At 35.8% G+C, this 14,762-nt stretch overlaps 1 protein-coding gene and 1 long non-coding RNA gene across 8 annotated transcripts in view; both read right to left on the reverse strand.

Annotated features, from left to right (window-relative positions):
- The window catches only part of LOC131144473 (brefeldin A-inhibited guanine nucleotide-exchange protein 5), a 131,619-nt gene that overhangs the window by 37,600 nt on the left and 79,257 nt on the right, over window positions 1–14,762 (reverse strand). For all 7 annotated transcript variants that reach the window (XM_058093154.1, XM_058093155.1, XM_058093149.1 and 4 more), the window contains 8 exons: window positions 14,488–14,598; window positions 14,230–14,414; window positions 9,344–9,970; window positions 8,695–9,112; window positions 3,144–3,383; window positions 2,888–3,011; window positions 2,631–2,779; window positions 1,698–2,054 (listed from right to left, as the gene is read on the reverse strand). In XM_058093154.1, the coding sequence (XP_057949137.1) occupies window positions 1,698–2,054; window positions 2,631–2,779; window positions 2,888–3,011; window positions 3,144–3,383; window positions 8,695–9,112; window positions 9,344–9,970; window positions 14,230–14,414; window positions 14,488–14,598 (2,211 nt within the window). The remainder of the gene's footprint in view (window positions 1–1,697; window positions 2,055–2,630; window positions 2,780–2,887; window positions 3,012–3,143; window positions 3,384–8,694; window positions 9,113–9,343; window positions 9,971–14,229; window positions 14,415–14,487; window positions 14,599–14,762) is intronic.
- LOC131144475 (uncharacterized) lies at window positions 628–1,030 on the reverse strand. Its single transcript, XR_009133825.1, has 2 exons — window positions 908–1,030; window positions 628–780 (listed from the first exon to the last, which is right to left on the reverse strand). It is a non-coding gene; the product is annotated as an uncharacterized LOC131144475 (long non-coding RNA).

The raw sequence follows: 14,762 nt of genomic DNA on the forward strand, positions 1-14,762 counted from the left end.
CAAGCCAACAAGGTTAGTTGAACCAATCATATCAGTTGGTCAACTCAGTAGTCGGACAGGTGACATCAGCATAACGTGTGACATAATTTTTATATACTACATGTGTCTTTCTATAAAAATAACACCATTTAAAATATATATATTTAAATTGTATATTAATTTAAATTTAAAAATACATACATTAAAATCATATATTAATTTAATGATTCTGTAGAAAAAAAAAAAACATTTAAACCAAACCATATTCACATCCTTCCCATCAAGATAACTAACACATGAAGCAAGGTTTTCTTGTAACAACTGACCAGTTCAAGTTGGGGGTGCCAGATTCAAACCATGCTGCCATCATATTTTGAGTGGTTTCTGTGAACAAGTCAGCTTGGCTTACTCGCTGGGTCAGGAATGTTTTGGCTAGGATGGACAGAGTTGGCCAAGGTGACCCCGATTCAGCTTAAATCCGGGTTTTATACTGGATCCTGGCCACCCAATTGACTGGGTCTGCCCAACTGGATCTTGGTTTTAAACTATGATAGACAGAAATATTTCCCCCTTCTTTTGGCAATATATATTGCTTATCATCCTGACCTATGCGATGCAGCATGTCTAATGAAAATAAATGGAAGTCACTTTAAAAATACCAACAAATTATGATAGTTTTCAAAGAGATGTAGGAGAATAAAGAAATAAATGGAAAAAATTCATCCCTCTTGCAGGTGGACAGGCAGCGGTGGAGGCAATGGAAGGAGCCACTTGGCGAATCATCAATCCACTCTTCCAGATCTTAGGAGAATTCAAAGCAGGTCAGAACTGATAAACAGAGATCTTAGGAGAATTCAAAGCAGGTCAGAACTGATAAACAGATGTGCAGAAAATTTGCATAGAATTTTCATTATCTGGACGAGAATACCTAGATGCATGACAGCCCTGGAACATTCAATGCTTCTATGAATATAACTGGTTTCTCGACACAGTTATTTTAGATTTTCTACACTAAAAAAAAACAAAAAAAACACTTGTAAACTTTAGATCAGACTCATAAATGAACTTTGGAAATAATAAACTTTGACTTAAGAACAAAATATAAACCAAGTTTCTTGCTTCTATTAAATGGGCTTGCAGGCATTTTGTTTTACTTTGATTCACTAAATATGACTGCCTTTCGATATTTCAGAGATGAATTATTCTGGATGTTAAGAAAACATTTAATTATGAGCCAGTTAAAATCTTTGAAGAAGAACAAACAGATTTTGAGACGGTTCGTATTATGATAATTGTCTTCTGAAAAACTCAGTTAGAACATGGCCAACGGCAGCAAGAATGGAGGAATTATTGAAGCTTGAAAGGGTGAAGCAACTGCGGCCTTGTTACATACTTTGCTGCAACAAAGGGAAGGAAGTGTGTGTAAACCAGATGCATGGCTAAATTTTCAATTGCAGTCCCTTATAAAGAAATCTAATGAAACTAAATGCACACTTAAAATTCCCATGCAAAATCCAATAGTTCACTGGAAATCAAAAAACATGTGTCCATGTATTTCTAGAGCCTAGCTCTTGAGCTAATAGCATACCTTGGTGCCTCTACAGTGTTTTTACCATCATGGCATTTATATGCTTACATTCAAAACTAACAATCACTTGCACAAAGCCTTACATGATTTCACAAGTTCATTCAAAAACAAAAATCAAGCCACAGAATACCTTGTAAAATGTGTTGAAAAGGTTGCACAGCAGCTGAAGTGAGTGAACACTGGTTTGACGAAGCCACTCATCTCCAGAAGAAATCAAGGAGTCTTTTCCAACGTGTCTCACATGATCAAAAATGGGAAACAGGACACGATGGAATATGCTCTCCCAAAATGGTGATGAGAACTTGCTACCTCTCTCATTAAGCAAATCAAACAAAACCTCCAATGCACAGCTTCTAACCTCTGCTCTGGGATCTAAAGTCAGGTCAGATAAACCAGCCAACATTGGGAACCAATAATGTTCAGTTACATCAAAATTTGCATCCACATTAACATCAATAGGCTTCAAAGCACCGCCTGGAATAAGACCCTGAAAAAAAAAATTTTCAGAAGAAAATTATGGAAATAGGAAGTTGGTAGCTCTTTCCAAACTGTTAGGTTACCACTTTACCTAAAAGCTTATACTGTTAGCTTGTGCACCGACAATGTATATCAAGTCTTAACACTCCCGCACATGTGCAGCTTGATTGCACATGGGGAGATAAATAAATAATAACCATTACAAGGAAAAAGATCAAGCAACCATGACATTGATACCATTTTAGATTACCATGTTAGATTACCATTTCATCTAAAAGCTTAAGTTGTTAGGTTGTGGGCCAACAATGTATATAGTCTTAACACAAAGCATCCTTCCATGTAAAGGGGACAGGCAGCATTATTTCCAATAGTTTGTCAAAGAATTGGATAGTTGTTTCAAAAGGACAAACAGCAATAAGTCTACTCGCCAAACAAGGAATTCACCTCTAGATAAACGAATTAAAAATAAATAAATAAAACAGGTGAAAAGTAAAAATGATACAGCAATAAACCATAGCGTGCAATGTTAAAAAATAAAATTAAATAATTAGCTGAATTGACTTCTGCAACTTAACAATGAACAAACCTCAGCAAGACGATCCTCACATATACGCAGGAGAGCAATAGCCTTTAAGCTTATGCGGGGAGAACTTTTATTATTGGCAAAACCAATAAGACAGTTGACACAATCCATAAAGCAATCCCCAACAACCTGATCGAAGTGCTCTAAAATGACTGCAAATGTTTGGTGTTAGACATATTGGGGATTTCAGAAGAAAAACACCATCATAACATATTAAATGGCACAACAAAAGAAAGAAATAAATATGGCCCGATTTTTACCTTGTTCAACATTCTCAAATGCACTTTCAACAATTGATTCCAATTCATCATTTGCAGCAGCTGTAAAAATCATAAAAACACTTCGCCATCCTGACTTTATACTTCCAACCTTTGATTTTATCATCTAAAATTGACATGAGCATCAATTAATCTCTGACAAAAATTATCAACCATCAAGTACATAAACAGGTAAAGCTGGACAGCTAATAGGGAAAAAAAAAAGTTGTACACATAATTGTTAATTAAACATGCATACTTGAACAATGCAGTCAACTATGAGGCTCCTTATGGTCTCGCTTCGACTATTCCGCATAAGAACAACAAATGGTTTTAATATGTCATTCTGGAAAGTGAAATTGGTAAGCTCAGCACGCTCCAAATACTTCATACCAAGCTGCCTCAGAGAATCAATTGCATACATAGAAATCTTCTCATCAGGATGGCTTCCAGCAGAAATAAAATGATTAGAAAGGACAGACCATATTCTTGCCCAGACCTGGAAATGTATAAAAAATAAATAAAAGATCGAATAAGAACATGTTCACAAATATAATGAAATTGGAGGGAGCATGCAATTGTTTGAAATACATATAACAAATAAGCCTTTTCCCAACTATTAGCATGCAATTACATGAATCATTTTGCTCCATTGAGTCAAATTTAAGAAATGGAGCTCCTTACTTGCAATTAAGTCATATTTTTTGCTAACAGTACTCACCATATTCTTGTACCATTTTTTACTACCAGTACAGCAGTACTCAGACTATTATTTTACCCAAAATGAATACTATAATAATTTGTAATGTTTAAAATAAGAGTTTCAACATTAAGTTGGAAAGAGAAATTAAGCGAAAATTGTTAAATGGTCTCTTATTTTGTTATATCCGACAGCCTTTACAATCTCTGCACCAAACTCAACCCCCCACCCCCCAAACCCCCCAAAAAAAAAACACGCTTCTCCCCTACAGTTCAATCCAAGCTCTATCACAAAACATTCAACAACCCATGATATTTTCATTAGGCTGTCAGCAACCATCAATGAGATTTCCCCTTATTTTTATTTATTTTTGCATTGTTCTAGGCCTCAATTTTTTGTGGGAATCAAATGTTTCCATCCATGGACTGCATTTGCAAAACTCAATCTGTTAAGTGTTGACAACAGAGTTTGGGAATAAAATCAATCGATGGTCTCCCTCTCGGAACCAAATTTAAAGGCAAAGGAGTTCGAGATCCTATAATATAATGTTTTGACAAGAAACTTCCAAGCTGGAAAAGGAATTATCTTTCAAAACAAGGAGAACTTACCCTCATCAAAAGCACCCTCTAAAACCTCCAGATTTATCACATGTCCCTTCCCTGTTCCAAGCTCAGTCACCAAAAGATTGGAGGGCACTCGAAAAAGATTCTTTTGGGGAAGGATGAGGGAGGCTTTTAAATACCATCTTGTCAAAGAGCACTACATTCAAGTTTCAACAAAGCCCTTATTCAAAAATGGATTTGGAGGTTTGAGAAGGACAAATGCAATTTTTGGAGAAAAGGTCATCGCTTCAAATATGGTCTTGACCACATGGCTGGGACAATATACATCTCAGAGAATCCTATGGTGTTGGAGTTTGGAGATTCATACTCAACGTGAAGTTAGAGTTAGTTGTTTTTGGACTATTGCAGTAATATCTTAAGCGCCCCCCCTATCTCTGCTTAGCAACCTAGCCCTCACTTATTATGCCTTAGGGTTTAGGGTGAAGACTCTCTTAACCAACCAATTCCCCTTGCTGGACAATAATGTTTTCTTTTGGCATGACATTTGACAGCCCTTCTCCCCTTATCACAAACTGTTTCCTGAAACATTCCCTTTATGAGGAACGTCCATGATTGGGATGTTGATCACATTGGTTTTCTTGTACAAAGCTCCCTTTGGAAACATCCCTTGATGAATTGAAGATACCCTAGAGAAAATGGCAGCTTTACAGCCAGCTCCAACTATAGGAACTTCTCCTGTAGCAACCGAGAATAGGTTCCCTTGGAAGCATATTTAGAGAACCGCTGCCCTAAAAAAGGTTGCTTTTTTCGGGAAGATTCTTACAATAGACAACTTGCAGAAAAGGGGACTGCCTCTTGTCAACAAATGTTTTTTTCCACATGGAAAATGCCAAAATGAGCATATCCTCTCGAATTGTTCTTGGACATGAATTCCTTGGAATCTGGCCACAGCACTGATCTGGCAGCTGTGAGTTACTGCCAGGACATTGGATGGAGAGGTATGCATCGTAAGGCATTTGCTCAAGTGACGAAAGAAAGAAGGCTTTGACTTTTATCCCACTCACCATTTTTTGGATTGTTGGGGGAAGGAAATAGAAGAGCCTTCAAAGAATCAGCAACACCCTTAATATTATCAAAGACGGATGGACTACTACTTTAACCAGGTGGGGTAGTGGTTTGCACATGATACACACTCATACAAATCTTGACTTTTTTTGCAACCTTTACGAGTGATTTTTCTTATCACTATTTTGTACATAGGTGGAACTCCTATGGTGCTCTTTAATGAGTTCTATTTGAGGCAATTGAAAAAACAAATTTGGCAACAATCTTACAGCATTTGAAAATTTTAACCAACAAAATATAAATGTGGGTATTGCTAAATAAAACAATGAATACAAATTCACCACACTCCTTCAAAACCTCAAAAGAATCACAACATCATGAAGAATGAAACTCAGTTGAAATTGAACATTCCCTCAAGTATGGCTACATCATGATAGTTCATCTAAAGGAAAAAAAAAAAAAAAAAGGGATATATAACCAACCATATTCAATCTATGTTTTTTTGAAAAAGAAATTTATTTAGAAAGAAGGAGAGAATGGAAAAAAAGAGAGAATGAGAAGTCCGCCAACAAAAAAGTAATTTATTGAAGCTCTGTTGTCTGTTGTTAAAAGGGTTGACACTATACAATTAACTGTAATTGATGCAATTATCAGGTTGTTTGGGAGTTAAATATTATAATTGAGTGACCATATCTCTAAGCTGTGTTCTTACCATATAAATACAAGTAACAGTGCAAGTTTTTTATTAAAAAAAATATATGATTTATAAAGCCTATACAACCCTAGTATATCATCTTCTCCCTCACATGTATCTCCTTTACTTTCTTTTCTTTTTTCCATCCTCAACCTGCTACAGTCATACAGAGCAGGTTAACCTAGTTTTGTTCCACAAAATCATTGGAAAAAAAAAAAAGAGGAAGAGATGACAATATGCTGATACCAGCATGACACAATAAGCTGGCTAGTTCAGTAAGCAATACCATTGTGGCAACTTTCCCCAGGTGACATTCTATATCAATAGACAATCCAATTAATAATAGGAAAATTTTTTACTTGAACCATAGCCTCAAGGAGATTTCATTGATTCCTCTTTTCTGCGGCTGATTTCATCCAATTCCTTAAACCTAGGGGAATTGAGGGGATTAAGAGAACCTGGTAAATAAGCTTCGAAGAAATATGATGATTTGGATGGAAAATGACCATGGGGGGATGAAGTGAAGGATGGTTAAGGCATTTTTTTATCCATTTTGCAGCCATTGCTCAATCGACCAAGGAGAGTTTGCGATCTTTTGATCTTTTACATCAGTAACCTGGCTGTGCAGACAAATTTCTTTCCTCTTGAGTTTTTGTGCCCACTACACACAAGTTTTGGGCATTTGGGGATTAGTACTTGAGATATGTCTCAACCATCTGACAGTATTGGGGTAACTAGAGATAAAGCATCTGCTAGATCAATTATGCAAATGGGTTAACGAGGACAAATATTAAGCCAGCCGATTCCAAAGGTGCCTTGTGGGAGGAAAAGGATAACATTTATTAAGGATTGGGAAATTGATGTTAGCAAGGTGATTAGGAATCCCAAGTCGATTGCAAAGGAGATTTCAGAGTTTTCTAAAGTTTTTTATTCAGAGCAGGATGAGGAAGGAATACAATTGTGTGGAGAGAAAAAATCAGGAGGATCCTTAAGGATGACGAGACTCCACTTTCTAAAAGAAAAAACACAGCTGACTAAAGAGAACTACAGATACACAGATTATGGAGGCACACTTGGTGATCTTTTAGTGTTGCCAAAAAAATTTATTAAGTTCCTACTATAAGGGGCACACGACAAAGGGAATCTCAAGTAGTAACTCAAGAAGGCTTGAAAGGATACTGAAGACAGAAGACCACATTATGAGTATTCAGGGGCAGCAAACTCTCTCGAAGAGAAATAGATACAATGCTAAGGTAATTTTTTCAAGTAGAATTCAAAAATTTTTAATTTAAAATCGAAGGTGAACTTTGGATCGTGGAAGAAAATAGTTATGGCGGTTTCCCATAGAGAAGTCCTCTCTCTAGCATAAAGTTATTAAAAGTAGATTTGCTATGCAAGTGAATGGCTGGGAAGCTAATTTATAAATTATATGATATATGGAAAGCTCGTGGAGGTGCATTTCTTAGATCTACCCCCTCTTTGTTCCTCACACAAAGTTTTTCTTGAGTAATGGTTCTTGTATTTGTTTTTGGGAAAACTTCTGGGTGGATAATGCTACTTTTTTGTATTCTTTTCCTCGCCTTTATTGTTTGACTTCAGGTCATTATGAGGTTATTTCCTTCTTTTTGATTTTTGAAGGTCATTCATTTTCTTGGGACATCCATTTTCTTTAGAAGGCTCGTGGAGGTGCATTTCTCAGATCTACCCCCTCTTTGTTCCTCGCACAAAGTTTTTCTTGAGTAATGGTTCTTGTATTTGTTTTTGGGAAGACTTCTGGGTGGGTATTGCTACTTTTTTGTATTCTTTTCCTTGCCTTTATTGTTTGACTTCAGGTCATTATGAGGTTATTTCCTTCTTTTTTATTTTTGAAGGTCATTCATTTTCTTGGGACATCCATTTCCATAGAACTCTTAATGATGTAATTAGGAACTTGCTATCCTTCCTTTGGCGTGGATTGGGGTTCTTGGTCTTTAGACTCTTCAGGGGCCTACTCTAGCAAATCTTTTTGTGATTGCATGATTGATGCTAATATTTCTTTTCTACTACATAGAATTATAGAATTATAGAATTATTTGGAAAGCCAAAGTTCCCTCAAAGATCAAGGTTTTTATATGGTTGGTGGTTCTTAATAGTATTAACACCAACAATTTGTTGCACAGTAGGAGATCTTCACAGGCACTTTCTCCTGATATATGTTTTCTTTGTCTCGGTAGTTTTGAAATAGCATCTCAATTGTTTTTGCGCTACTCGTTTTTTGGTCTTTTAGGAGAAATTTGAGTTTGCTCGCAGTTGGTGGAGGATTTGTTGGACACTACTTTTGCCCTTTTTCTTTTTTTTGTAAAAGGATGTTCATGCATTGTGATGTGTGCGCTTCTTTTTTTTTCACAGCTCTATGGGGTTTATGGATTGAACAGAATGCTCATATATTAATGGAAGAAAAGCTGAGGGGATCTCTGCTATGGGAGAAGATTCATTATATGGCATCGCTTTGGAGTGCTTCAGCGGGTGGTTATAAAGGAGGGAGGTTTTCTTACAACCAATGGGATTGATTGGCATTGTTAGTCTGGTTGTTTTGAGTTCCATTTCATTGTCTATTTTTTATTTTCTCTTTTTCTTTCCTCTGTTGTGGAGGATTTCTTGTTCTCCTCCCTGTACATTCTTCTTTTTCTATCCAAAAAAAAAAAAATGCAGGGGCCCACATGCTGAAGCACAAGTATAGGAACTAACAAATAAATTTTCTGATAAGCACATAATAAGATGTGCAAGCAGAGCAAAGAATTTTAATTACCAAACGAATGCGTGCCATGTTATAATAGCTTATCTCAACAAGCTTTTGCAAGCTGAAAACACGAGCAGGGGTTTGTTTCAGTTCTTCAGCAGATACACCACATAGAGCTGTGAAAAATTCTACAACTGAATCACTGGGCAATTTAACACTATTCACAAATACTTGTTCAGCCGGCTTTCCAGCCAATTCTCTTAGAGATTGAAGAATAGCATCCCTAGAGATTTGGTTTGAGGCATGCATGACCGTTGCAGCAATAGCAGGAGTTGATGTTATAAACTCAAGCCGAGAAACACATTCCAAAACTGCATTCCATGTGTCTTGAAGAGAGTCTGCCTCTGAGTCGCATAAAGCCAATAAATTCCGCAATGCTTCCACATTCTTACTTCGCATCTCCTTTGGGGCATGCAGGAAAGTAAATCTGAGTGCAAATCCAAAATAAAGATCATTATACTTAAATTTCTTTTTTATTGGGATAAAAACCATAAGAATATTTTCACATTTAGTTTTGCCTGCCTAAAGTATAATAGGAACAAAAATAAGGACGCAAGAGTATGCAAACAAGGAATAAAAAGAAAAAATACAGGGGTTAGAAAGCAAAAAACTAAACATAAAAAAATAATACGAGAATGAATGAAGAAAGAAATTTTACCTGATTAAGGAAGTTAGAAAAGCATAGCGCATGGTATCCATTCCAAGAACATGTGTAATGTGTATTCCAGCTCTGAATCCCTCCATACAGAGAGCAATTCTTGGTTTATTTTCTCCTTCTTCCAATGTAACAGAAAAAGCTGCAAGCAAAGGCCAACCCACAGCTTCTATCATGGGACGAACAAGTTCAATCTCCTGTGAAGCATAGAAAACTCCTCTTTTTGCCCCTTGACTACGGAATATAGCCTGTGTTTGTTTAATAATAGCTTCACTCTCAGACTTTGCATCAGTTGATGACTTTCTTCTAGGAAGAGCCAGATTAAGAATACTGACAAGCCGACCTCTTTCTTCCCCTTCTGTTTTTTGCTTACTACTTCTCCCAATACCAGTAGCGTCCGCCTTCATTTTTATCTCTTCCTTGACAATAGAATCATATATTTCCTCCAAGAGATCCTTAGGAGCACACTCTTCAGCATCATTCATGGCATTCATACGTATGAAATCAGATTTGGACATTTTTGGCCAAACCATTGGGTTATGCGCATCAGTATTCAACATGATAACTGCATATGCAAGAACATATGCAGTATCGGCATTTTTGAAGAGACCAGGATTATCCGCACAATAGCTACAAGAGAAACAACACATAAATGCACCAGATTAAAACGATAGCACCATCTACTAACACAAAAATAATAAAATTACAATAAAATAAAATAAAATATTATCAATAAACTAATTTACAGAAATAAATAGTAGCAGAAAGAGCTTAATTTTTAGTTTAGAAGGCAGAATTTTATATATGGTCATGCCATAGGTTCTTTTATTCAAGTAAATCTCTCTTTTTCTACTTAGGTTGCACCACCGTTGTGCCCTTACCACTACCAGGCATCTGGTTCAAGGAATCAGGACTGGAATCCAATTCCTATGAATAGGATGCCATTCCCATTGGAGTCCGGATAATCAAAACATTTAAGGGAATATTGTGAGTGTAATGGTTCCTTAGGAATACTCATATGCACACCAGATAGGATTCCTAGAATGAAACAAATGTGGGTATCAAGGATTCCCATTTCATATCCGAGAAATCATCAAAGTTTCCTTGAACCAAACAACTGGTCATTATTTCCTTCTCTCCTTATCCAATAAAAGAAAATAGAAAAGAACGCAGCTGGTGGAGTGTGTTCAATGAACTATAAAACAAGTAACCATAAAACACGGAGCCTAATAAACCCTCCTTTAAAGATACAAGGAGAAAGTAAAAACAAAATCAGGACAAAACAAAACAACAAAGCCAACCAATTAAACTATAAATCTGAAAACAAAAAACCCCAATCGAAACACCCAACCGCCAAAACCCAGAAGGAAGCCAAATACTGAGTCCTATCCAAAGCATAACTGAACAATCCTCTTCCCCTAAAAAGTAAGTGTTCTGTTCCAACCAAATCCCCCCACAAAACTGCAAAAATTGCACACCTCCACAAGGCCAACGCATTCTTACCCCTTCCAAAACCTAAAAACTAGCCAAAAATTTTTCCCCCGACTCTGGACACACCCACTTCTCTCCAAATCACCCAAAACTGTTCCACACACCCACCCAGCCCCCCCCCCCCCCCCCCCCCCTCTTTCCCCCAACCAAAAAGAAAAGAATGCAATGAAGAAGAAGCCAAGAAACAGAGTATGAATTTTGAACACAAAGAAAACAAACATGCTGATAAATCCTTAAAAGGCCTCCTACTCTGCAACAGATTGTTAGTGTTAACTATATCAAGAACAACCAACCAAATAGAAGCCTTAATCTTAGAGGGGACTTCAGCCTTCCAAATGGATCTATGACGCTGGAAAGAAGAGCTTTTATTGGTTAAATTGCTGATGAAAAAGATCTACAAGAACACTCCCAATGAGCATTTTGAAAATAAAGAAAACAAACATCCTGAGATAAATTCTTAAAAGGCCTCCTACTCTGCAACAGATTGTTAGTGTCAACTCCATCAAACACAACCAACCAAATAAAAAGCCAAATCTTAGAGGTGACTTCAGCCTTCAAATGGATCTATGAAGCAGGAAAGACAAGCTTTTATTGGTTAAATGCTGATGAAAAAGCTCTACAAGAATACTCCCAGGAAAATCAAGAATCCAAGAACAATAGTCTTTCCATTGCAGAAGGAACCTAGCATCCAACAAACTTAATAAGCAGACAAGCTCCAAAAACCTCCCTATCATTTAGAGCCCTAAGAATATGAAATCCCAATAGAAACCAGCCCCCTTAGAAATAAACAAAAATATATTGATTTATTGCGCAAAGCGGACAATCTAAACAAATGGGGAAAAGATAAATAAAGCAAAGAGCCCCACACCCAAATGTCTTCCCCAAACCGAACATAATACCCATTTCCACAATAAAATTTCTTTAAGGAATAAAAAGAGGATATAACAGTGAAGTACCCTTCCAAAGACTATCACAAGAACATCTCAAACCCAAATTAGCATCCCACCATAAATCCCATGGGCCAAATTTACTCTTAACTTTGTGCCAAAGTGAAGACTCCTCTGAGGGAAATAGCCACAACCATTTACCATTAAAGCAATGTTCAGTCACAAACTAACCCACTCTCTCTCCTTTTCAGATCAACAAATAACTTCCCAACTAACCAAATGATTTTTATTCTCCCCCGCCCCAGGACCAAAGAAAGCCTTTCATGATCTTCTCAATACTACTGGTTGTCCTGATAGGCATTCTAAGATAGAAAATAAAGAGGAATACTAGCAAGCAAGCCTAGATAAAAAATAAAAAATAAATAAAAAAAGAAAAAAGAAAGCACCCTTGCACCCATCCAACCTCTTAGACATCTTCTCCACCATAGTATCCCACAACCCAAGTAATCTAGGATTACCAACTAGAGGCACACCCAGATAATTTAAAGCCCAATCAAGAATACCAAGCCTAACTAAAGAGGACAATTCCTAAGATCTAGAAATAACCAAATTAATACAATAACCCACTCTTCCCCAAATTTTCTTTTAAACTAGAGACCATCTCAAACAATTACAAAATAGCAAGAACATTTACAAGAGACTCCCAATAAAAAATAAAAAATAAAAATAGTTTCATCAGCAAACCAAACCCACTGAGTTCCCACTTCCCACCCCAATCACAATCACAAAACATCTATCTACATCTCTAAAGCCAATCTCAAAACATCTACCACAAGAAAAATCAGAAGAGGAGAGAGGGGATCTCCTTGTCTAACCCCCCCTCAAAGCCTTGAACCAAGATTTAGGCCCTCCATTAATAATAAAAAAGAAAAAAGCATTAGATAAACACCCCCTCATCGTTAGTGACTATCATGGTCTTAAATTTCCACGAAATTGTTGAAATTTCCGTTGAAATTTCCTGTTTCTGTCACCCTCGAAATCGAAATGGCAGTCGATTTTCATCTTGCATAATTTCGTCGAAATCTTAACCAATCATCCGAAATTTATCGAAATCTTAAAATTTTAGTGAAACTTGTTGAAAATTTAACTATACGATGAAATTTCGTCAGAATTCAAATAAGAAATTTATAAGTGAAGTGAAATTTCTATCTTAATTTATTTTATTTATTTCATCAAAATAAAAGATTATTACAAGTGCTTTTGAAATTATATGAAAAAATAAACTTACAGTAACATTTATTTAACCATTCATGTCTAAATTGTCATTATTTGTATATTAAATAATATTTAAATGATTAATGAATTTCATTTGTATTAACTGAATATGTTTAATGTACATTATCTTACAAATATGTTTGATACACATACTATTTTACAACTTTTCCACCTCATACAAAACATAGATGTATTTAATTTGTAATATATTAGTCCTAAAACTTATATTATTATGTTTGTTAACCATTTCTAAAGTTTCACAAAGAATTCCACGCTTTACTACTAATTTTTGTTATTTTTTCAAATCAAAATCAAAATTTTCGTCGAAATTTCCGTACTTTTGGAGCTTCGAAATTTGAGTCGAAATCGAAATTTAAGACCTTGGTTACTATGAGGGGCAGTAAAAGGGATAACGGTAGACCTAAAATAATTTAGAATGAGACAATGAGTAAGGATTTAATAGCCCTGAAGTTGTTAAAGGTAATTGTTCATGATTGCATAAATTGGCGGAAAAGGATTCATGTAGCCGACCCCACCTAGTGGGACTTCCGGGTTGATTTGTTGTTGTTTTTTGTTGCAGTTTTATTTTTATTATAAGAATTCATTCATTAGAAAAGCAACTAGAATACAAGATTTGGAGCATAAAACATCCTCCAGTAAACAGCTAAAAACCAACTAAAGAAAATTTATCAATTTTATTCATATATACATATTATGGTTTATTTTGAAATTCTTATTCTTAAGAGATTTAATATTATATATTTTTCATTTGCTCTCTAATTAGATTAGCCTATATAAAAAGCTTTAGCACACACATCTTAAGGAAATTTGCATAAATTAAATTAAGAACTCCAGTTCCCTTTAATTATCTCCCTGTGTTCTCACTTTAATTCTCTTTATTTTCATGCTATTTTATGTTTTTCCTATCAGACCTGCATCCAAAATTAATGAAAGAATCTAGATTAATACAATACATATTTGTTTCCCAACAAAGCTGGGTCCTTAGCCTTGCTGTGCCTTTCCATTTGATATCTTTCAGGATACTTTTAGTTAGAGGCTGTTCGGATGTTACTTTTTATTTTGCTTTGGAGGCACTCAGAATTAAGGAAAACAAATCACAAGAAGTTCTTAGCCATAGGTTGAAAATAAAAAGGGATCAAAAAGCCCATATATACTAGATACAACTAACTATGAATTTTTTTACCACGCATACACAAACACACCCAAACTCCATACCGCTCAGCAAACTTTTCCATGATACGATCTATCTTCTGAGCTTCCCCTGGAAGTCGGAATCCCTTAAGAAATTCGCGTATGGCAGCACCAAACTTCATTCCCGAAAACTTCATAGAATCTACATAAGCATGCATAACAGCAAGGGGAAACTCTTCATGTTGACCCAAGTAATCCCCAATCATAGCCTGCGAATTCCAAAGGATACAAAATTACAATTTAATTCTGAAATTAAATAAATAACAGATCTAGAAATATCACCTTGTCCAAACTGGAAGTATTCCTAAAAAATTCAGCCACTGATGCAGGTGAATTTTCCACCAACCTATTTGATATCAGATAATCTACACCCTTTCCTGGTTGCCTGTTGAACTGTTAATTTCAATTCAAACCGTTAGTCCTTTGATATAAATTTAGAATAAAAATAGATAGCAAGAAACATATTTTTTTTAAAATCAGTATCTGCATCATGTAGCACTTCAATCAGCAGGAAATAATCGAAATGTTGTTCTAGTTTGCAACTAACATCAATTCCC

The sequence above is a fragment of the Malania oleifera genome, chromosome 12 (genome assembly GCF_029873635.1).
Source record: "Malania oleifera isolate guangnan ecotype guangnan chromosome 12, ASM2987363v1, whole genome shotgun sequence".
In the NCBI taxonomy this organism is placed as follows: domain Eukaryota; kingdom Viridiplantae; phylum Streptophyta; class Magnoliopsida; order Santalales; family Ximeniaceae; genus Malania; species Malania oleifera.